The sequence below is a fragment of the Alligator mississippiensis genome, chromosome 2 (assembly GCF_030867095.1).
Source record: "Alligator mississippiensis isolate rAllMis1 chromosome 2, rAllMis1, whole genome shotgun sequence".
In the NCBI taxonomy this organism is placed as follows: Eukaryota; Metazoa; Chordata; order Crocodylia; family Alligatoridae; genus Alligator; species Alligator mississippiensis.
In genome coordinates, this window is record NC_081825.1 from 53,008,863 (window position 1) to 53,025,622 (window position 16,760).

The 16,760-nt window shown below is 37.2% G+C and overlaps 1 protein-coding gene across 5 annotated transcripts in view; it reads right to left on the reverse strand.

Moving 5' to 3' along the window:
* Nucleotides 1–16,760, reverse strand: part of ATP8A1 (ATPase phospholipid transporting 8A1) — a 187,471-nt gene that overhangs the window by 40,043 nt on the left and 130,668 nt on the right. For all 5 annotated transcript variants that reach the window (XM_019481062.2, XM_006278342.4, XM_014594927.3 and 2 more), the window contains 4 exons: nucleotides 12,269–12,452; nucleotides 12,063–12,173; nucleotides 2,057–2,131; nucleotides 1,819–1,941 (listed from right to left, as the gene is read on the reverse strand). In XM_019481062.2, the coding sequence (XP_019336607.1) occupies nucleotides 1,819–1,941; nucleotides 2,057–2,131; nucleotides 12,063–12,173; nucleotides 12,269–12,452 (493 nt within the window). The remainder of the gene's footprint in view (nucleotides 1–1,818; nucleotides 1,942–2,056; nucleotides 2,132–12,062; nucleotides 12,174–12,268; nucleotides 12,453–16,760) is intronic.

A 16,760-nucleotide genomic window follows, 5' to 3' on the forward strand; every position in this document is an offset into this window, starting at 1 on the left:
CATAACCTCTGACCCTTTTTACCATAACAAGCCTTTGCATCATCAGCCAGTGCAATGATACCAAATGCTTATATAGTTAGGCATTTTGTAGACATTTCCTTATAACTTTTCAAAGACTTTCATGGACAGAGCCACACAATATTTCCACTAAAGTTAGTAAAAGCTTTGGCACAACTCTGAACACTAAAGGTTAATAATTTTTAAATGGAAACACTTATCCACTTAAAAGCTACACATTTCATTTTTTGAAGCACATATGGATGTAACTGACCCGATTTAAAATCTTTTGGATCAGTTAACTATAAAGTCTGGTAGCATATCATTTTTCAACAATAGTACTCAGCAGGATACTTTGCTTTGGCCTATTTAGTTAGTATGTTTTAAATATTATGAACTACCAGGAATATATTTATATAAAAATATACACTAGAAAATATAAAAATCTGTTACTATGGTATGCTGAAGCCGAGTAAAAGTACCAATATATATAATTCTGATACATACATGTTACTCTGTTAGGAATGGACAGCACTACTCTCTTGTGCAGCACTAAAAGCAGATTTTTCATGGATCTCAATACCAAAATTAAAATCCTACACATTTTAAAAGTAGTTACCATTATACAATAAACTGTATTTTACCCATATTCCTGACTAGCAATTTTCAGCTTTGCTCTCAGGCAAAGAAGGAGTGCCTGAAGAGAAATTTGTACCCATTTGTCTGAGCAAAGACAGTGTAGAACTTACATATTATATAGAATGGGTCAACTTCTCAGTGAGTTTAACTTGTATAAATTATTGACTTAATTCCTATTGACCAGGTGAGAATCCAGCCCTATTACATTATCACACAAAATCTATTACTGATCATCATATTGAGATGTTTCTAAGTTGTGACCATAAATTGAGAATTTAGGTAGCAATAACTTTAATTATGATTACTCAATTTTTAATTACATTATTTGAAGCTTTCCAAATAAATATTTTTTAAAATTAAATCAGCATAACAAAATTGTACTGCCCATTAATACGTGCATAAAATATATGCATATACATCTATATCTATCTATCTATAATTTCATGCTATTCCCTAAAACATAAAATACAAAGTCAGTATTTACTTGATAAGTACAAATGTGGCAAACTTAAAAAAAATTGCAGTTTCTAGGATTTCAGCTTGCTTTTCCTTTATTTTTATGATTTTTCTATTTACATAAAATCAAAAAACAAGTTGTATGGATTCTAAAACCAAATCCAACTTTTAGTTGCATTTCTGCATTCTTTTCAAAACCGAACTCTGCAATACAGTTATCTCCCAATTCCTACCAACATTAGCCGTAGACCTCAGTTAATACACAATTTATTTTCCTTGATAAAACAAAAATGAGTATTTTTTTTTCCACAGCTCAAAATTAATGAAGAATGGTGTAAGGCTCCTCCCCTACAAATTTAATGACAGCTCTTGTTGTCCTTTGCTCTACTTCTCCACAGGGGTCAGTAATCCATTTCCACACAACAGTACAAGTACAGAAGGCCTGAAAACCAAGAGGACAAATCACTTCTGCCTCCAGGAGACAGCTTTATTACCAACAGACAAAACAGTTTATTTTTAATAGTACTTTCCAGAGTCTCCAAACTGGATAAATATGATTTGTGCTTTCACACAAACAATCATTTCTAGTCATCGGAGACAGATGGGAATACTAAAAGAGCAACTCTTCATTTTTAACTTTACCTGAATACATGACAGAATTAAAATAGATCATCACAGCTTACAATTATTAAAGATTGCTTTAATTTCAATTAAAGTAACTTCTACCTTTGTGTTAAAGTCCAGAGCATTTTGAGAAGTCTTATATAACTCAGGATATTTTAGCATATTTTCTTTTTGGCAGGATCTTTCAAATATTCCAAGAGTCAGTGGAGGCATAGCTGTAAACATCTAATAAATAAATAAATAAATAAATCACTGAACTGGAGAGCTAAGTTATTAAAAATAAAACCAAACTTTAATGTAAATGGTTAAAACAGTAATTCAAGATATACAAAAAACTCACCACGTTGTAAAGACCTATACACCATCTCTCAAATAGAATTTGTCCAGAAAAGCCATTAACAAAAGCAAACCAGATCTGGAAAAAGAAGTCAAGATATAGGGCTTAAACATTTTTACATGTTTTAAAATATACTTTAGCTTTTCCACTAAAGGGATATTTTCAAAACACAATCACTAGTCACATAAATTAGCAATTCTTTGTCTTTAACTAAATCTTAACCTGTTTCTACAAAGAAACTAAATTAAAAAAAGAACAACTGAGGTGGATTACATGTTTTCAAAATGATTTATGGAACTGTACTACTAGTACACTTTAGTACAATATTTTGAATCTGAGAATTAAAATTCAATTCAGAGAAAATCCACAAATAAAATTTAACCCTCATCTTATAAAGACCAGTTAGTGCAAACAATTTTCCATTAAAATGTTTTATTTAAGTGCACTTTCTGCACTGACAAATACATAGTACTTTTCCCCACAGAGATCTCACTGCACAATTAGATCAGGCTTTCCAAGAGAAAAAACAAGCACCGAATCTCATCTACAAAACCGTTTAGAGTATTTGAGAAGAGTACTTTAGAAGGCCTTTTTTATATTAGTATAGTCCCTAGCACAAGATTTCACATGAAATTAGATTCTTTATGGCATGATTCTGCTAGACTTACTCCTCCTATTTTCTAGTACACTACTCAGTAGGAGAGGAATGTAGGGTGAAATAGCCAATAAAAGCAAATAGGAAGAATCAGGAGCTAATGAAATTTGCTATTTATAAATTTATTCATTAAAATCAATTATATCAATCATTTATATTTTATTCACCAGATCAATTTAAATTTAAAAATAAATGTAATGTGAATTTATTCTAAAACAATATTTCTGCTTATAACTGAAGCTCTCTAGTTTATTTAAAAACCCCAGAAAACCAACATGTTGGCAGCTTAACATTTCTACTATTTTAAATACAAAACACTATATGAAATGGAATTTTAAAAGAACTTTGAATCAGCATAGATCATTGCTCAGCAACAAGATTGCACAAAAACAGAAAGAAGAAAAAAACTGACATGCTAGTCAAGTGAATTTTAGATGCTGTGTTGCATAAACTTTGCCACAGTTCACATTTCATTTAACCTCATTATGGAAGCAGGAATTGCTACAAATTCACCGTTTATCAATATGTTCCCAAGCTGGCCTCTAGATGACCAGTTTCAATGAACAAACTGGTCTTATTTTATCACAAGGAAATGCCTCAACATACATAAAAATGAATATCTTGATTGTGAGATAGAAAAGGAAACAAAAAAAAGAACTATTTTGTATACACACACAAACAAAGTTAAAATAATCCTAAAACTGAGCCCATTGAGCAAAGAAATGAAAACTTAAGACAAACTCCATGTTGGCTAAATTTCATTAATAACTATGATTTATAAACTGTCATAAAATATTGTTTGCTAATCTTAATATTTAATTTCCTCAGCTCTGTGTGTATGATTGGTGTGCTTAAACTTATTTTGTGTTTTAGTATCTCAGTTACTGTTTGGAAAGAAGCAATTTTGTACAGTACTGTATGACAACTGACAGGTCAGAGTCTACTGTGGTCTGTTGCTTTACATATTTTGCCTTTGGATTTTTTCAAGTATGATGTAAACACATTTCTGTGAGTGTATAAAACATAGTAACTAATGGTTCTTAGCAATAACTCTCTAAAAGCCATAATATCTTACTGTACTAGTATGTCAGATGCCAATACAGTTGTATAACTAAAATATAAAAAGCAGTATGTTAGAAGAATTATATTTGAACTGCTAATTTAAGCACTCAAAAGTTAGGAAATGCCAGAATTTAGGATTCTGTCCAGCCTTAATTGTACTCCCCTGTGTGTAGGCATTATGTTACAGTCTTTAACTACATAATCACATATTACTCTTTTCATCTCATTCTTTTGCACAGGAAAAAGGTGATTTTGCAAAACTCTTTTGGCTAAACCTGAATAGAATTTAACGGAGAAGAGAAAAGGCAATTCTCTGGCTTCCTACCTTTTCCTGCTAAGTTTCAAGGATCTACTGAAAACAATGGCAGTGTTAGACTTTGCAGAAAAAAAATTGGAAATTAAAATATTAGGCAGCTAAAATTCAGATAGCAATACTATAAGTATACCATTTTTTATTAGAAATCGTTAAAACTTGCAAAGTAAAGAACTCAGTAGCTGAAGAATACTCAAATTAAATGTGGCCCGTGCAGCATTACTATAATTATCTTACAGGTAGAAGGCAAGATAGATATGCACCTTTATAGATGTAATGTCTTTACAGTGTACAGGTAGACATTATGGCCTCTATTAAGGAAAACAGTATCCTGTTGTCTTACTAGACTATGTATACACTTAAACATTTTCCTGAATCAGCGTCATAGATGATCTAATGAAACTCAGGTTTCTGGGTTTTATCCCTGTGCCTTAAACACAAAACATTCTTTTTCCTTCCTAAAATCCTTTCTTCCATTCACAGCCCATTCAGAGTCCTGAATTAGGTCCACCTTCTCTTGAACAAACAGTATGTGATCACGTAGCTTGTAATAAAATGCGTATGCACATAATGTATAAATAAGGCCCCTGACAAACATTACACTTGAGATGAAATTAACCTGTGAATTGCACCATAAATAGTAGCCAGTCGCACATTCAGGGAATCAATAACGTGATAAAACAGGAAACAGGCCACAACCCCCTCCCCCCAAACTCTACAAAATGTGTAACATTTTTGTGGGTGGTTTCCATCACACTTCAAATTGAACACATATGGCAAGGTAGCCCTGCCATGCAGCCTGATGCCAGTTGCATGGTGGGCTTGCTTGACAGCTTTCCCGTTAGCAGGCTGACAGCCTCATGGTGCAGCCCTATATGACTGACAGCCCCTGCATGAAGCTTGCACCCTGTTGTTTTCAGGGAGCAGAGTGGAGGGGAGCCCACCAGCTGAGCCAGGGTGCCAAGTCATGAGGAGCCCCACAGCTCACTGGAACTCGGCAGCAGAACAAGACTTGCTCCTCAGACCCCCACAGGAGCTGTAAGGCAAGGCAAGCACCATGCTAGGTTGGGGTGAACTGTGGGGCTCCGCACAACATGCAAAGCACTTGACTCATCCCAGGCACGGGGATGTTTGGATCAGGGAGCCATTCCCTGACTCTGGGGTCCCCATGTGCCAACACCTTTAAAAATCACATACAGCCAGATCCTTGTGCCTGTGGACTACAGGATCAGGGAATTTGTCTTCAATCCTGGAGTCCCATGTGGCATGGTATGATTTTGGGATTAGATCCCAATTGTGTTAACATATGAACATGTACTGTAAAGGTTCCATAGTCAACACAGTTTTTGGCAGATCCTAACTTTTCAGTGCTTTATTTTTATAATCTTAACATACAACATGTATGTGTATTTTCTTAGGGTATTAAAACTAAACTGAAAATAACTATAGAATATTCTTCTTCTGTAGATCTCCCAGTGTCAAGATTTTAAAAATCAAGTAAAGGGATATGTGGATGGTTGGTAGAATACTTGGTTGTATTGGGACTTTCACAGACAGGTGCATGAAGAATGCCAGTTAGGGGGAATGATGTCTCAGATCTCTAGTATGACGGAATCAAAGTTGTGGGGCCTTGTATGTAGCACAAAGCAGTTGTGGCTGTTTTCTCCAGTTTCAAGTCCTTGATAGCTGGGTGACAGGTGCAATGGTATAACACTGTTAGATGGCTTACCTTTAATTTTGGCTGCTTCAAAAATCATTTTTTTTTCATGTATTCATTTTCTATGGTATTTAATGCCTACTTAGGAATGGGGGCATGGGTAGAGACAGAAAAACAGCTATTAAAAGGAAATTTTTTGTAAACCTGTACTTGTGCCAGTATCTTCACATAAACCCTGGTCCACTGAATAGCATGACTAGCAAGTGTAGTTTTAGATCTATGCCTGGGTACTTCTCCCCCAAGTAAGCTTATGTACACCCAGGCCCAATCAAACATAGACCCTGTGTGCATGGCAAAAACTGTTACTATTTTACTAACTGTTAAAAATGAATCCAAATTAATCTTCTCTGCTCGTTCCCCAATTTGTTTAGCAAGCTATAGGGGGTTTGGTATTGCTTCTAAAAAATAATTGATCAAAAAATAAAAGTAGAAATGACAAGAAAAAACCTTTTGTCAAAGACTGGGTTTAAAAAGCTTACTAATAAAATGTATGAAAATAACAAACAAGAATTTTATAATAAATTCAAAGAAAATAAGTTAGCTGCATGGGAAATTTAATACCAACTGACTACTTGTCTTAAAATTGGATATACAATCTTGTATTTCTTTAACTCTAATTTAAGAACAACATGAACTATGAGGTTGTTCCAAGACACATGACATAGCAACACTTTTATTGTTTTAAAAATGTGAAATGCGTTCTTAACTTTCAAACAGATTTTACACCTTGGTGCTGCACCCATGAACACTGCTATGAACCATACCTTGCCCATTTGCAAGTTCCATGTGTGCCAGTTCCCAGGAGTAATGAAATGTAAGCATCTTACAGCAGCCCTGACCATGCATTAGATTTGTTCTTTGGTTCCTTGTCTCTCATGTTTACTGTGGTGCTGTCAGGGATGGTCCAAGGTAGGTACATGGCTTCATTTCCAGATGTTATGCTTAGAGTGGGAGCAAGTAGGAGGAGCTTGTTTCACAGCAACACTCACGTACAGCACAGGGCCGGCACAGATAATCTGATGTGGTGGACCAGCAATTTTTTTTCCCAGTGGGCCACAGACCAGTGACCGGTTCAGCCGGTGGCAGCAACTGCGTTTAACAGCGCTACACAAACGTGCGACCGGCTGTTTCTTTCTCTTTCCTCACCTCGCACGACGTGACGTAACCTGGAGTGTTGGAACGTACGAACTGTGGCGCTATGACACATCAATGTTATGCTTCTGAAAATATATTTCTTTCTTTCCTGGCAACTCGCTGTGGACCGGAGACCGGTTGCTTGCGGGCCGGCACTGGTCCACGGACCACCACTTCGAGAAGCACTGATCTAAAGTATTACCCAACTCAATTTTTAAGGTTGTTAAAATGGAGAGAAACTGGGGGCTTGGAACAGTTATGTTAATAGACCCTGTAAAGGACACTATTATCTTGCAGCTTCATCTTCTAAATACATGCAGTGCACTGAAGAGGCAACAAAACTTAGGAAAAAATAAAATGAGGAAAGATCTTGGTCTGGCCTCCAGCAGGGCCAAGGTCTTAAATTGTGGCACCACAATGTTCAAACATGAGGCTGTGTCCATGGGTTAGAACACATGAACAACTGAAGCCCTTTCAATAAGGGAACATTTTGAAGAGCAGCAGCTAGTATATTCTAATTGTTGTGTGTGAACAGATGAAGAACTATGCAAAATGCAGCACACCTGCTCTGACTTTAACACTCCTTCAATCAGTTGGAGTGGGTTTGCTGCATTTTGAATCAATCTCAGCTTGTTCACACACAACAATTAAAACATACTAGCTGCTGCTCTTTTGAAATGTTCCCCTTTTGAAGGGACTCCAAGCCTTCTTATATCCACACTGTATGAATACTGATTGGCTAGGGTTCCTGTAATTAACATGGAGACTGACTGCCCAAGATGTTTTTGGGGGCAATTTAATTAAAAAAAGGATTATGCAAATTTATGAAAGATAGGTTTTCAGGGCCTATTAAACTATAGTTGAGTTGTACCCTACTGATGCTGACTGGGAAGGTATGACAGGGGGAGGATCATGCTACACATACCCCATTTATATAGTCTTCCTCCAAGTCTTTTGTTACTTTCCACTGTCAAAGACAGGACAGCTGGCTAGTTGAACCTTTTGCCTGGCTCAGTATGACAATTCTTCTGTTCTTGTTCATCTGTTTTTATGGGTTTTTTTTAGGTGGCTCCTTGACCTTAACCCACTCCCCCAAAGGTTGGGAGATGAATCAATGAGTCCATGGTGTCAAAGGAAGAAGCATGTCTCCTAAGTAAGAAGCAGTGATAGATTCATTTCAATCAAGATACCCAAGAAGACTCACTTGAAATCAGTTCAGAGTAAAATTTGTCCAACAGCTTGACAAAAAGCTGCTAACCAAGAAGATAGTGCCATGAGGACAAAGACTACCTTCAAATCAAATTAGGGTAAAGGACTCAGACTTGCTTTATAATACTCATTAACCAGCATTGAAACAACAGAGAATGACGTTTCTACACTTGCATTATAAAGTGCAGCATGGAAAAATTCTGCAAGTGTTACTGCAGCATTAGCAGGGATAGAGAGGGTAAAGGACCATAAGGAGTAAATTCACTATGGGAAATGTATTTACATAGGAAAGTATGTTTTATTTTAATTATAGTGGCCAGGGAAAGGCAGGTCATCCTTCAGAGTATCGTTATCTAAGAAATACTGTGTAGGAATGAGACACTGTCTGGATGTGTGAGGGAAGGAAGTCAGGACCCAAAGGTAAAATTCAGGCCATGGTTATATGCAAGAAGAAGGATGGTATATTTGTTTTAAGACAATGATAGAGTGGAAAGCATTTAGGATATAAAGATACTGGGTCCATTTACAGTTATATCAAGTTTAAAGTGATTTGATACGTGCAGGAGAAGATATCAAGGAAAAGACCAAGATTCAGGACTGATGAAAGGTGACAAGCCAGGAACAGAGAGAAAAGTAAACTTTTGAGACTGGTATTTTGTGAGATAATAATTAAGATATGCGATTGATTCTAGATAACTACAGCTGAAGTACAAGAAAGAGGTGGAATAAAATCATGGGCATAAAATCATGCCTACTTTAATTTAAAATGTGCGTCCTATAAACTAAGTCCTTGTAGAAACCTGTGTCATGAGTTGTGATGCATAGGCATATCTAGGAAGTTTAGAGTAGACTTCCAAACTAAAATCATCTTTCTTCAATTTAAGACAGAAGCTTAACACCTTTAATTTACTTTTTGGTTTGCATTTCCTTTGTCTCAGTTTTAAAGAAAAAATGTCTATGAAGAAATTTTACAAATTTATAATAAAGCGTTTTAGAGTCATAAAAATAGTTTTGCCCCATTACTAACCAAAATGAAACATATTTAAAAATAGGAGCAAACTCCCAAACACAATGAAGTCAAATGGAGATTTGTTATTGATTTCATAAGGCCAGGATTTCATCTGTTTCAAAATCTAGAATACATAATACATTTGCATGAATTTATTTATTCAAATAAACGAAGCACAAATTTGCATCAACTACTACCACCTAAAAATGGGCACTTACTTTGATCAATTGAGTGTGCTCCAACGCACTGGATTTCCAGTGCATCGGAGCAGACAAATGTATGTGTATAACTGCCCTATGGGTCGATTCTGGAGGTCTGAATACAGAATCATGCCCTTCAGGCCCATGTCAGCAATTCCTACAGAGTCCCTCTAACTTTAGTGGGAATACTATTTCACATGTTTTAAATATGTGGTGAATCAGAACCGTAAAATGAAGCAAATAATTTGAAACTATTTTCACACTCCTGTCAATAGGTTTTAAGTGTTAAATGTTTATGGCCGAGTGTTGAATACTGTATTAGGCCCCTGAACTTGGTAGAGCATTTAAGCACACCATGACATTTAAGATTGCGAGTAAGCCTATCCTATTCAGAACATGCATAACTGCTGTGATGAGTAAAGGGAATAGTGACATATTTCATATCATTGCACAAATGTCCAGAATAAACCTTTATATTTTAGATTAAGTTAAAATTGCTATTCTATAACAATCAGGGTTATTAAACAGGTACTTACAAATATCAAATCAACAGATCTCTTGATATAAAAATCAAGATATGTAAAAATGCATATTTTACTAGATTATCCTTTAAACCCTCAACAATCAATGAAAACTTTTTTTAAAAAGCAACTTCAGACCAGCCTTTCAGAGCATTGGTTTCTGAAGTTCCAAGACACAGAAGAGGCGTGGCCACAAAAGCTTAACAGACATTTTCCTGATGTAGCATTTCTGCATATTAAACAGAAGCTTACAAATAGTCATTGAGCTCTCTGCTCCCACGCCTGATCAGGACAAAAAATTGAAAAGAGAGATTCAAGACTGGCAGTTGTCCTTGCTAGAGACGTTCAATGATGTATTTTCTGTCTATTCATTCAAAGTATTGACATGAACCATTAACATCTGCAAAAGTTATGGTAGCTAGCAAGAGGTGGGTATATGGGAATTAAACTAAAGATCATTTTGTCTTGAATAACGTTTAATTGTTAAAAATTACATTTTATATGTAAAATAAATGAAAAATGTACAGCAAAGTTATTATTTAATATGTATATCTGAAGTTTGTTAATGTTAAAATTTAGGAATTATAATGCATTTGCAAATTAAGATTTAAGACCTGCATATGCCTAGTATAAATCAGGTATGACTTCTTTGGAATAAGAAATTGGGTACTTAGGGCCTCCTAAACAGAATAAGCTATTTTATCTAATTTTTAGAAAAAATTAATATGAAAGCATCTAAGTATATGAAGTGCTGTTGATATTGACCATTGCTTCATTTTGCAACTGTAATATTAAAAAAAATATTGTATATGGATATTGTAAACAAGGGTATAATACTTAATTTTTCATTACTTCTTGTCTTTCTTACCCTCCTCCTACTTCTCAGTCTTCGAAGTTTTCAATCTTTCTGTTCCCTTTTTTCTCCTTTTTAAAATATGTATGTGGAATAGAAACCCAATTATGCTGAAGCTGAATGCTGTATTAAACTAAAATTTTAAATAAAAAAAACAGGAAAAAAACCATTTCTGGCATGATTTGTGAAAAGGACTATCAAAGAAAGTAAATGCTGCCTTTTGTAAAAACAGAATTTGTGGAAAATTTTCAAAACTGAAGAACATAAAATTACGCATCAAATTAGATTGCATGATCTCTTTAAATGCTGATCACCAGAACATATTCCTGTATCTAGATGTTGTTTTTAAGATCCTTATTCAATACTTTATTAAAATAGTACTAATTCATATTTTATGCATATAAAAATACTACTGGAGCTTTGGAATAGGTTAACTTTTATTTAACTAAATTTGAACCCAAATAAACTTTAAATATGTAAAGTCTGAATTAAGTATTGCTGGTTTTGCTTCTGTTTTAAAGAACATGAAAAGACTGAAAGAAAACTGTGAAAATCAGACAGGATTAGGAGTGGGAGAGAGTTTTTAATGATCTACAGAAAAAATGTTACAAATGGCGAAGTTGAGAAGCAAAGTGCTTCCATTTCCATGAGTGCCAGTCTTCAGCACTTGCAAACATAAGCATCCCTATCAGACGTGGATGCATAATGATACAGCTTATTTACATCATCATGAACTAGTTTTTCCACAGGAGCCCATTCAGGAAAACATGCACAGCTCTGTTGTGAAGATGGATGCTTTCCTAAACAGTGCCAAGGGAAGCAGGGATCCTGTGTAAAAACAAAACAAAAAACAAACCAAAAAATGGGCGCACACTTGCTCTTCAAGTTAAAAATATGCTAAAGTGCCTTTCTGAATAGAGATAGTCCTAAACACATGCTTAAGTGGTTTTCAGAATTGTGGCCTGTATGTACATTGGATAGTATTTAGTTAGACCCTGATTTAGCAAAACGTTTAAAGCATTTGTGCTGAACAATTTTATTTCTCATGAGAAAAATAGTAATTTATCTACCAAGACAGTTTTAATAAACTGTAGGAATTGTGCAATGACAACCACCAAATAGATGCAGGGGATTTCTATGGGTAGTTTATTTTTTCCATAATGAAATTAGATAGAAGTGATTAAACAAAGTATAAGATATATAATATTACTAGGAAATATTTATTTACTAGAGTGATCATTTTCAAATAGTTTGCAAACACTTTCAGAAAGTCAGACCATACCATGAAAAAGCTTAAATAATTGAGAGAAACTATAAATACCTAATATACCATTACCTCAATAATATAAAGGACGATATTCTTGTAGAAACAGTACAAGATGCATTTAGCTATCCTGTTATAGTTCCAGGCACCATGAACCAACAACAAGTTCTTTAGATACTTGAACTAAAAGGCAAAGAAAAATATATTGAGGACTACATGTTGATCAATGCTATCCGATTTAATTGTATTTTTTAAAGCTTTACAGTATCATCATTTACCTGTGCGATTGAGTAATCTGAAGAATTAGCTGCCTGTAGTCCTTCATTTCCACTAATACCAACACCAACGTGCGCTGTCTGTATCATACTAACATCATTTGCTCCATCCCCAATTGCTAGTGTTACTACTTTAACCTGTTTTTTAACCATTTCTACAACTTCAGATTTCTGAAGAGGAGACACCCTTTAAAAGAATGAAAACAGCTTGATATAGGAAATCTGAATATACAAGACATTAAACATATATAAGGCAATACAAATAAGTTACACCTCACATTTGTCATTGTTCTCTCTATCATGGATACAAGCTTGGATCATAAATCAAAGAGTCTGTAAACCCACAGCTTTACAAACAACAAATACTATTAAGTACTAAAATATCTGTTATGAACTATAGAAACGTAGATTAAGTTTGTATATATAATACCTTAGACTCAGAAAACAAAAAAGAAAAGCAGAAATACTAATACAAATCAGGTCTCTCTCATATACACATGCAAAGAGATAAAACAGCTTTAGCTACCTCCATACCCAATAAGGGAACAAGAAAAGATGTTCCCTTATATGGAGCGAGAAAAGATTTGAAAGAGAAAACAGGCCAGCAATAAGCAAGTTTAAAAGGTCATCAATCAGGAACTTTGTTTTTTCAAGAACTGGTTTTGTATAGTCATGCTAATAGAAATGGCATCTTTGGCATCTTGAGGTTCTAAAATTATGTTAGAAGCTGTATACTTTCAGGCTCTACGTGCACTTCCTTGTGGAGCCAAAAGCTTAGCACTCAAGGTTACCAAAGGTATTGCAGATCTCAACTTTCTTAGTTTCTTCACTTGAACCAAAGAGCCTCAGATATGTGGAGAACTTCAACATAAAAGGGAAGGTATACATGTGAATTACTTGCAAATAACCCTTCTTCAAGGACCTTTGTATATTCCCACTTGTGAGAGAAGAGACAATTGTACACCCTAGATTGAACATGGGCTGCTTTCATAAACTCAGCATAGAAGTAACATGACTTGTCTAGGCAATTGCACTTCCAGAATAACATGAGACTCCAAAAGTTTAGTGCCATGACAGGGCTTGTCTGCAGTCCTAAAGGATATAGCTCTGCAGAATGTCCTGAAAACTCAGTTGCTTGGGCTACTATTTCCAAGAATATGCTGAAATTCCCTTAAAAAAATTCTAATTCATGTTCATATGGGAAAATGAAGTCTTCATAGCCATTAATGATATTTGTGGCAGGTCAGATCTCCTATTAAACATAATTTGAGATAATTTGGTAAACAGGACAGTGGACATTATTAGGGATCTGCCCTATTTGCAAAAAGCAGTTTCTGCAAACCCTATAAAAATGGTAATCCCTGTGATTTTGGCCCAGAATTGCCAGAAAAAAAATTCTAAAAATAAAATGCTGGTTCCCAATTACTTAGGGTCACTGGAGCCCAGCCTTGCAGCCTGCGGGGGGAGTGGGGAGCCATGGCATGAAAGGGAGCAGCTAAGACAGCAGCAGTCATCCCCCCCCCCCCTTGCTGCTGATCAGCTGAGAAGGTTACCCATCATGCAGCCCTACCACTCTCCACTAATCAGCATGAGCGGTGGGGCTGATGGCCACTGGGGTCCCTTGGCCAATCAGTGGCAGGGGGGAGGGGAGATGCTGTGAAAAGACCACAAAAATGGGGCCATGAGCAGCCCGTGATTTTTCTTTTGCCTCAGCACGATTTAGGTAGACCCCTAACCATTACGGTGGTTAATCTGCAAGAAAAAGTCACATTAGTAGTGGTAATGAAGAGAAAACTAGCTGCTACCAAAGAAATACATCCTTTGTGACTACTTGTATTAGTCAAGTCCTTTGCCAATACAAAATGTTGGTACATGCAGTGAATAAAATGTTCTCGTCTCCCAACCTAGAACAGCAGTAACTGTGTAGTTACTGTAGTGGTGTAGCTCTTTTGCTGGGTAACTTTACACAAGAGTAGAATGGCTTACACTAGTATAAAGGCTGTATGTCACATGTCCATTCCATTTTTACACTGGGGTAAAGTGGTATTATGGCGGCATACAGTTGGTGCATGTCTATCCAAGGCTAGAAAGTACTGTTATGGGTCAGACTGATGTGGAAGATCTACCCCAGAACTACAGGTAATTAGTAGTTTAGTTTCACAGAGGACCTATATTACTTACTTCTTGTATTTTTTTTTTAAACTTCCCCTCAGAAAAATTTTAGAAACTTAGATTAACTCCCACCCCACAACATTGTTAAATACATGTCAAAAGGCAATTCAAAAAAAAAAAAAAATCACAAAAAAAATAGCAGCATTCACTTTTTATTTCCAGGGGTATTGGACATATTTTATGTTTTACTCCTTCCTCAACCAAAAAGCCCAATCCTGCAGACCAGAACATCTAAATTTTAATAATTAATAGCTGGCATTCCTAGCAAGACACAAACACACCTGACGTGTGTTTTAATTTCTTTATCCTTCTTGCCCTGGAACACCTTCCCCTGGAACCCATTTCATATGATGGAAAGAACTGTACTGATTAAAATTACAAACCTTTTTTATCTACCAATCTTTTTTTAAATTTTATTTTTGGAAGAACTCTGAACTGTTTACTGGTATAACTCAGATTAATTATTCAAGCATATTATTATTATTAGTGAAGCCAAACATCATCATATGTAGATTTGCATGTTGAAGCTTCTAGACCTTGAACCAGTCCTCTTGGTATAGAAAAGGTAAAGTCCTAACAGAAGGGTATTTTCATAGATTCATAGATGCTAGGGTCGGAAGGGACCTCAATAGATCATGGAGTCCGACCCCCTGCGTAGGCAGGAAAGAGTGCTGGGTTCAGATGACCCCAGCTAGATGCTCATCTAACCTCCTCCTGAAGACCTCCAGGGTAGGGGAGAGAGCACCACCTCCCTTGGGAGCCCGTTCCAGACCTTGGCCACTCGAACTGTGAAGAAGTTCTTCCTAATGTCTAGTTTAAATCTGCTCTCTGCTAGCTTGTGGCCATTATTTCTTGTAACCCCCAGGGGCGCCTTGGTGAATAAAACCTCACCAATTCCCTTCTGTGCCCCCGTGATGAACTTATAGGCAGCCACAAGGTCGCCTCTCAACCTTCTCTTGTGGAGGCTGAAAAGGTCCAGGTTCTCTAGTCTCTCCTCAAAGGGCTTGGCCTGCAAGCCCTTAACCATATGAGTGGCCCTTCTCTGGACCCTCTCCAGGTTATCCACATGCCTCTTGAAGTGTGGCACCCAAAATTGCATGCAGTATTCCAACTGCGGTCTGACCAGCACTCGATAGAGGGGAAGTATCACCTCCTTGGATCTGTTCGTCATACTTCTGCTGATGCACGATAAAGTGCCATTAGCTTTTCTGATGGCTTCGTCACATTGCCAAATCACGTTCATCTTGGAGTCCACTAGGACTCCAAGATCCCTTTCCACTTCCATGCCACCAAGCAGGTCATTTCCTAGGCAGTAGGTATGCTGGACATTTTTCCTCCCTAGGTGCAGCACTTCGCATTTCTCCTTGTTGAATTGCATTCTGTTGTTTTCTGCCCATATGTCCAACCTGTCCAGGTCTGCTTGTAGTTGTTCCCTGCCCTCCGGCGTGTCCACTTCTCCCCACAGTTTTGTGTCATCCGCAAACTTGGACAGAGTACACTTCACTCCCTCATCCAAGTCGCTGATGAAGACACTGAAGAGTATCAGTCCAAGGACCGAGCCCTGTGGGACCCCACTGCCCACACCCTTCCAGGCTGACACCGACCCACCCACTACGACTCTCTGGGTGCAACCCTCTAGCCAATTCACCACCCACCAGACTGTGTAGTCATCCAAGTCACAGCCTCTTAACTTGTTTACCAGTATGGTGTGGGATACCGTATCGAAGGCCTTCCTGAAGTCTAAGTATACAACATCAACCCCTATTCTTGCGTCCAGGTGTTTTGTAACCTGGTCATAAAAAGAGACTAGATTAGTCAGGCATGATCTACCTGCTACAAACCCGTGCTGGTTTCCCCTCAGCATAATTTGTCCTGCCAGGCTCTCGCAAATGTGAGCCTTGATAATTTTTTCAAAGGCTTTGCCTAGGATGGAGGCAAGACTGACTGGCCTATAGTTGCCTGGGTTCTCCTTCCTCCCCTTCTTGAAAATGGGGACCACACTGGCCCTTTTCCAGTCCTCTGGGACCTGGCCCGTGCGCCACGAGCGTTCAAATATTACCGCCAGTGGCTGTGCAATGACGTCGGCCAGTGCCTTCAGCACCCTCGGATGGAGCTCATCCGGGCCTGCCGACTTAAAGGCATCCAGTTTCTCCAAGTGACTCTGCACCATCTCAGGGTCTACGCATGGTAGTCTGGCACCATGCTGCTGCCCCTCTACAATCCCAGTGAGGGCCTTGTCCTGCCCCTCACTTAGGAACACTGAGGCAAATAACTCATTGAGGAGTTCAGCCTTGTCCCCCCTGTCCATCACCAATTGCTTCTG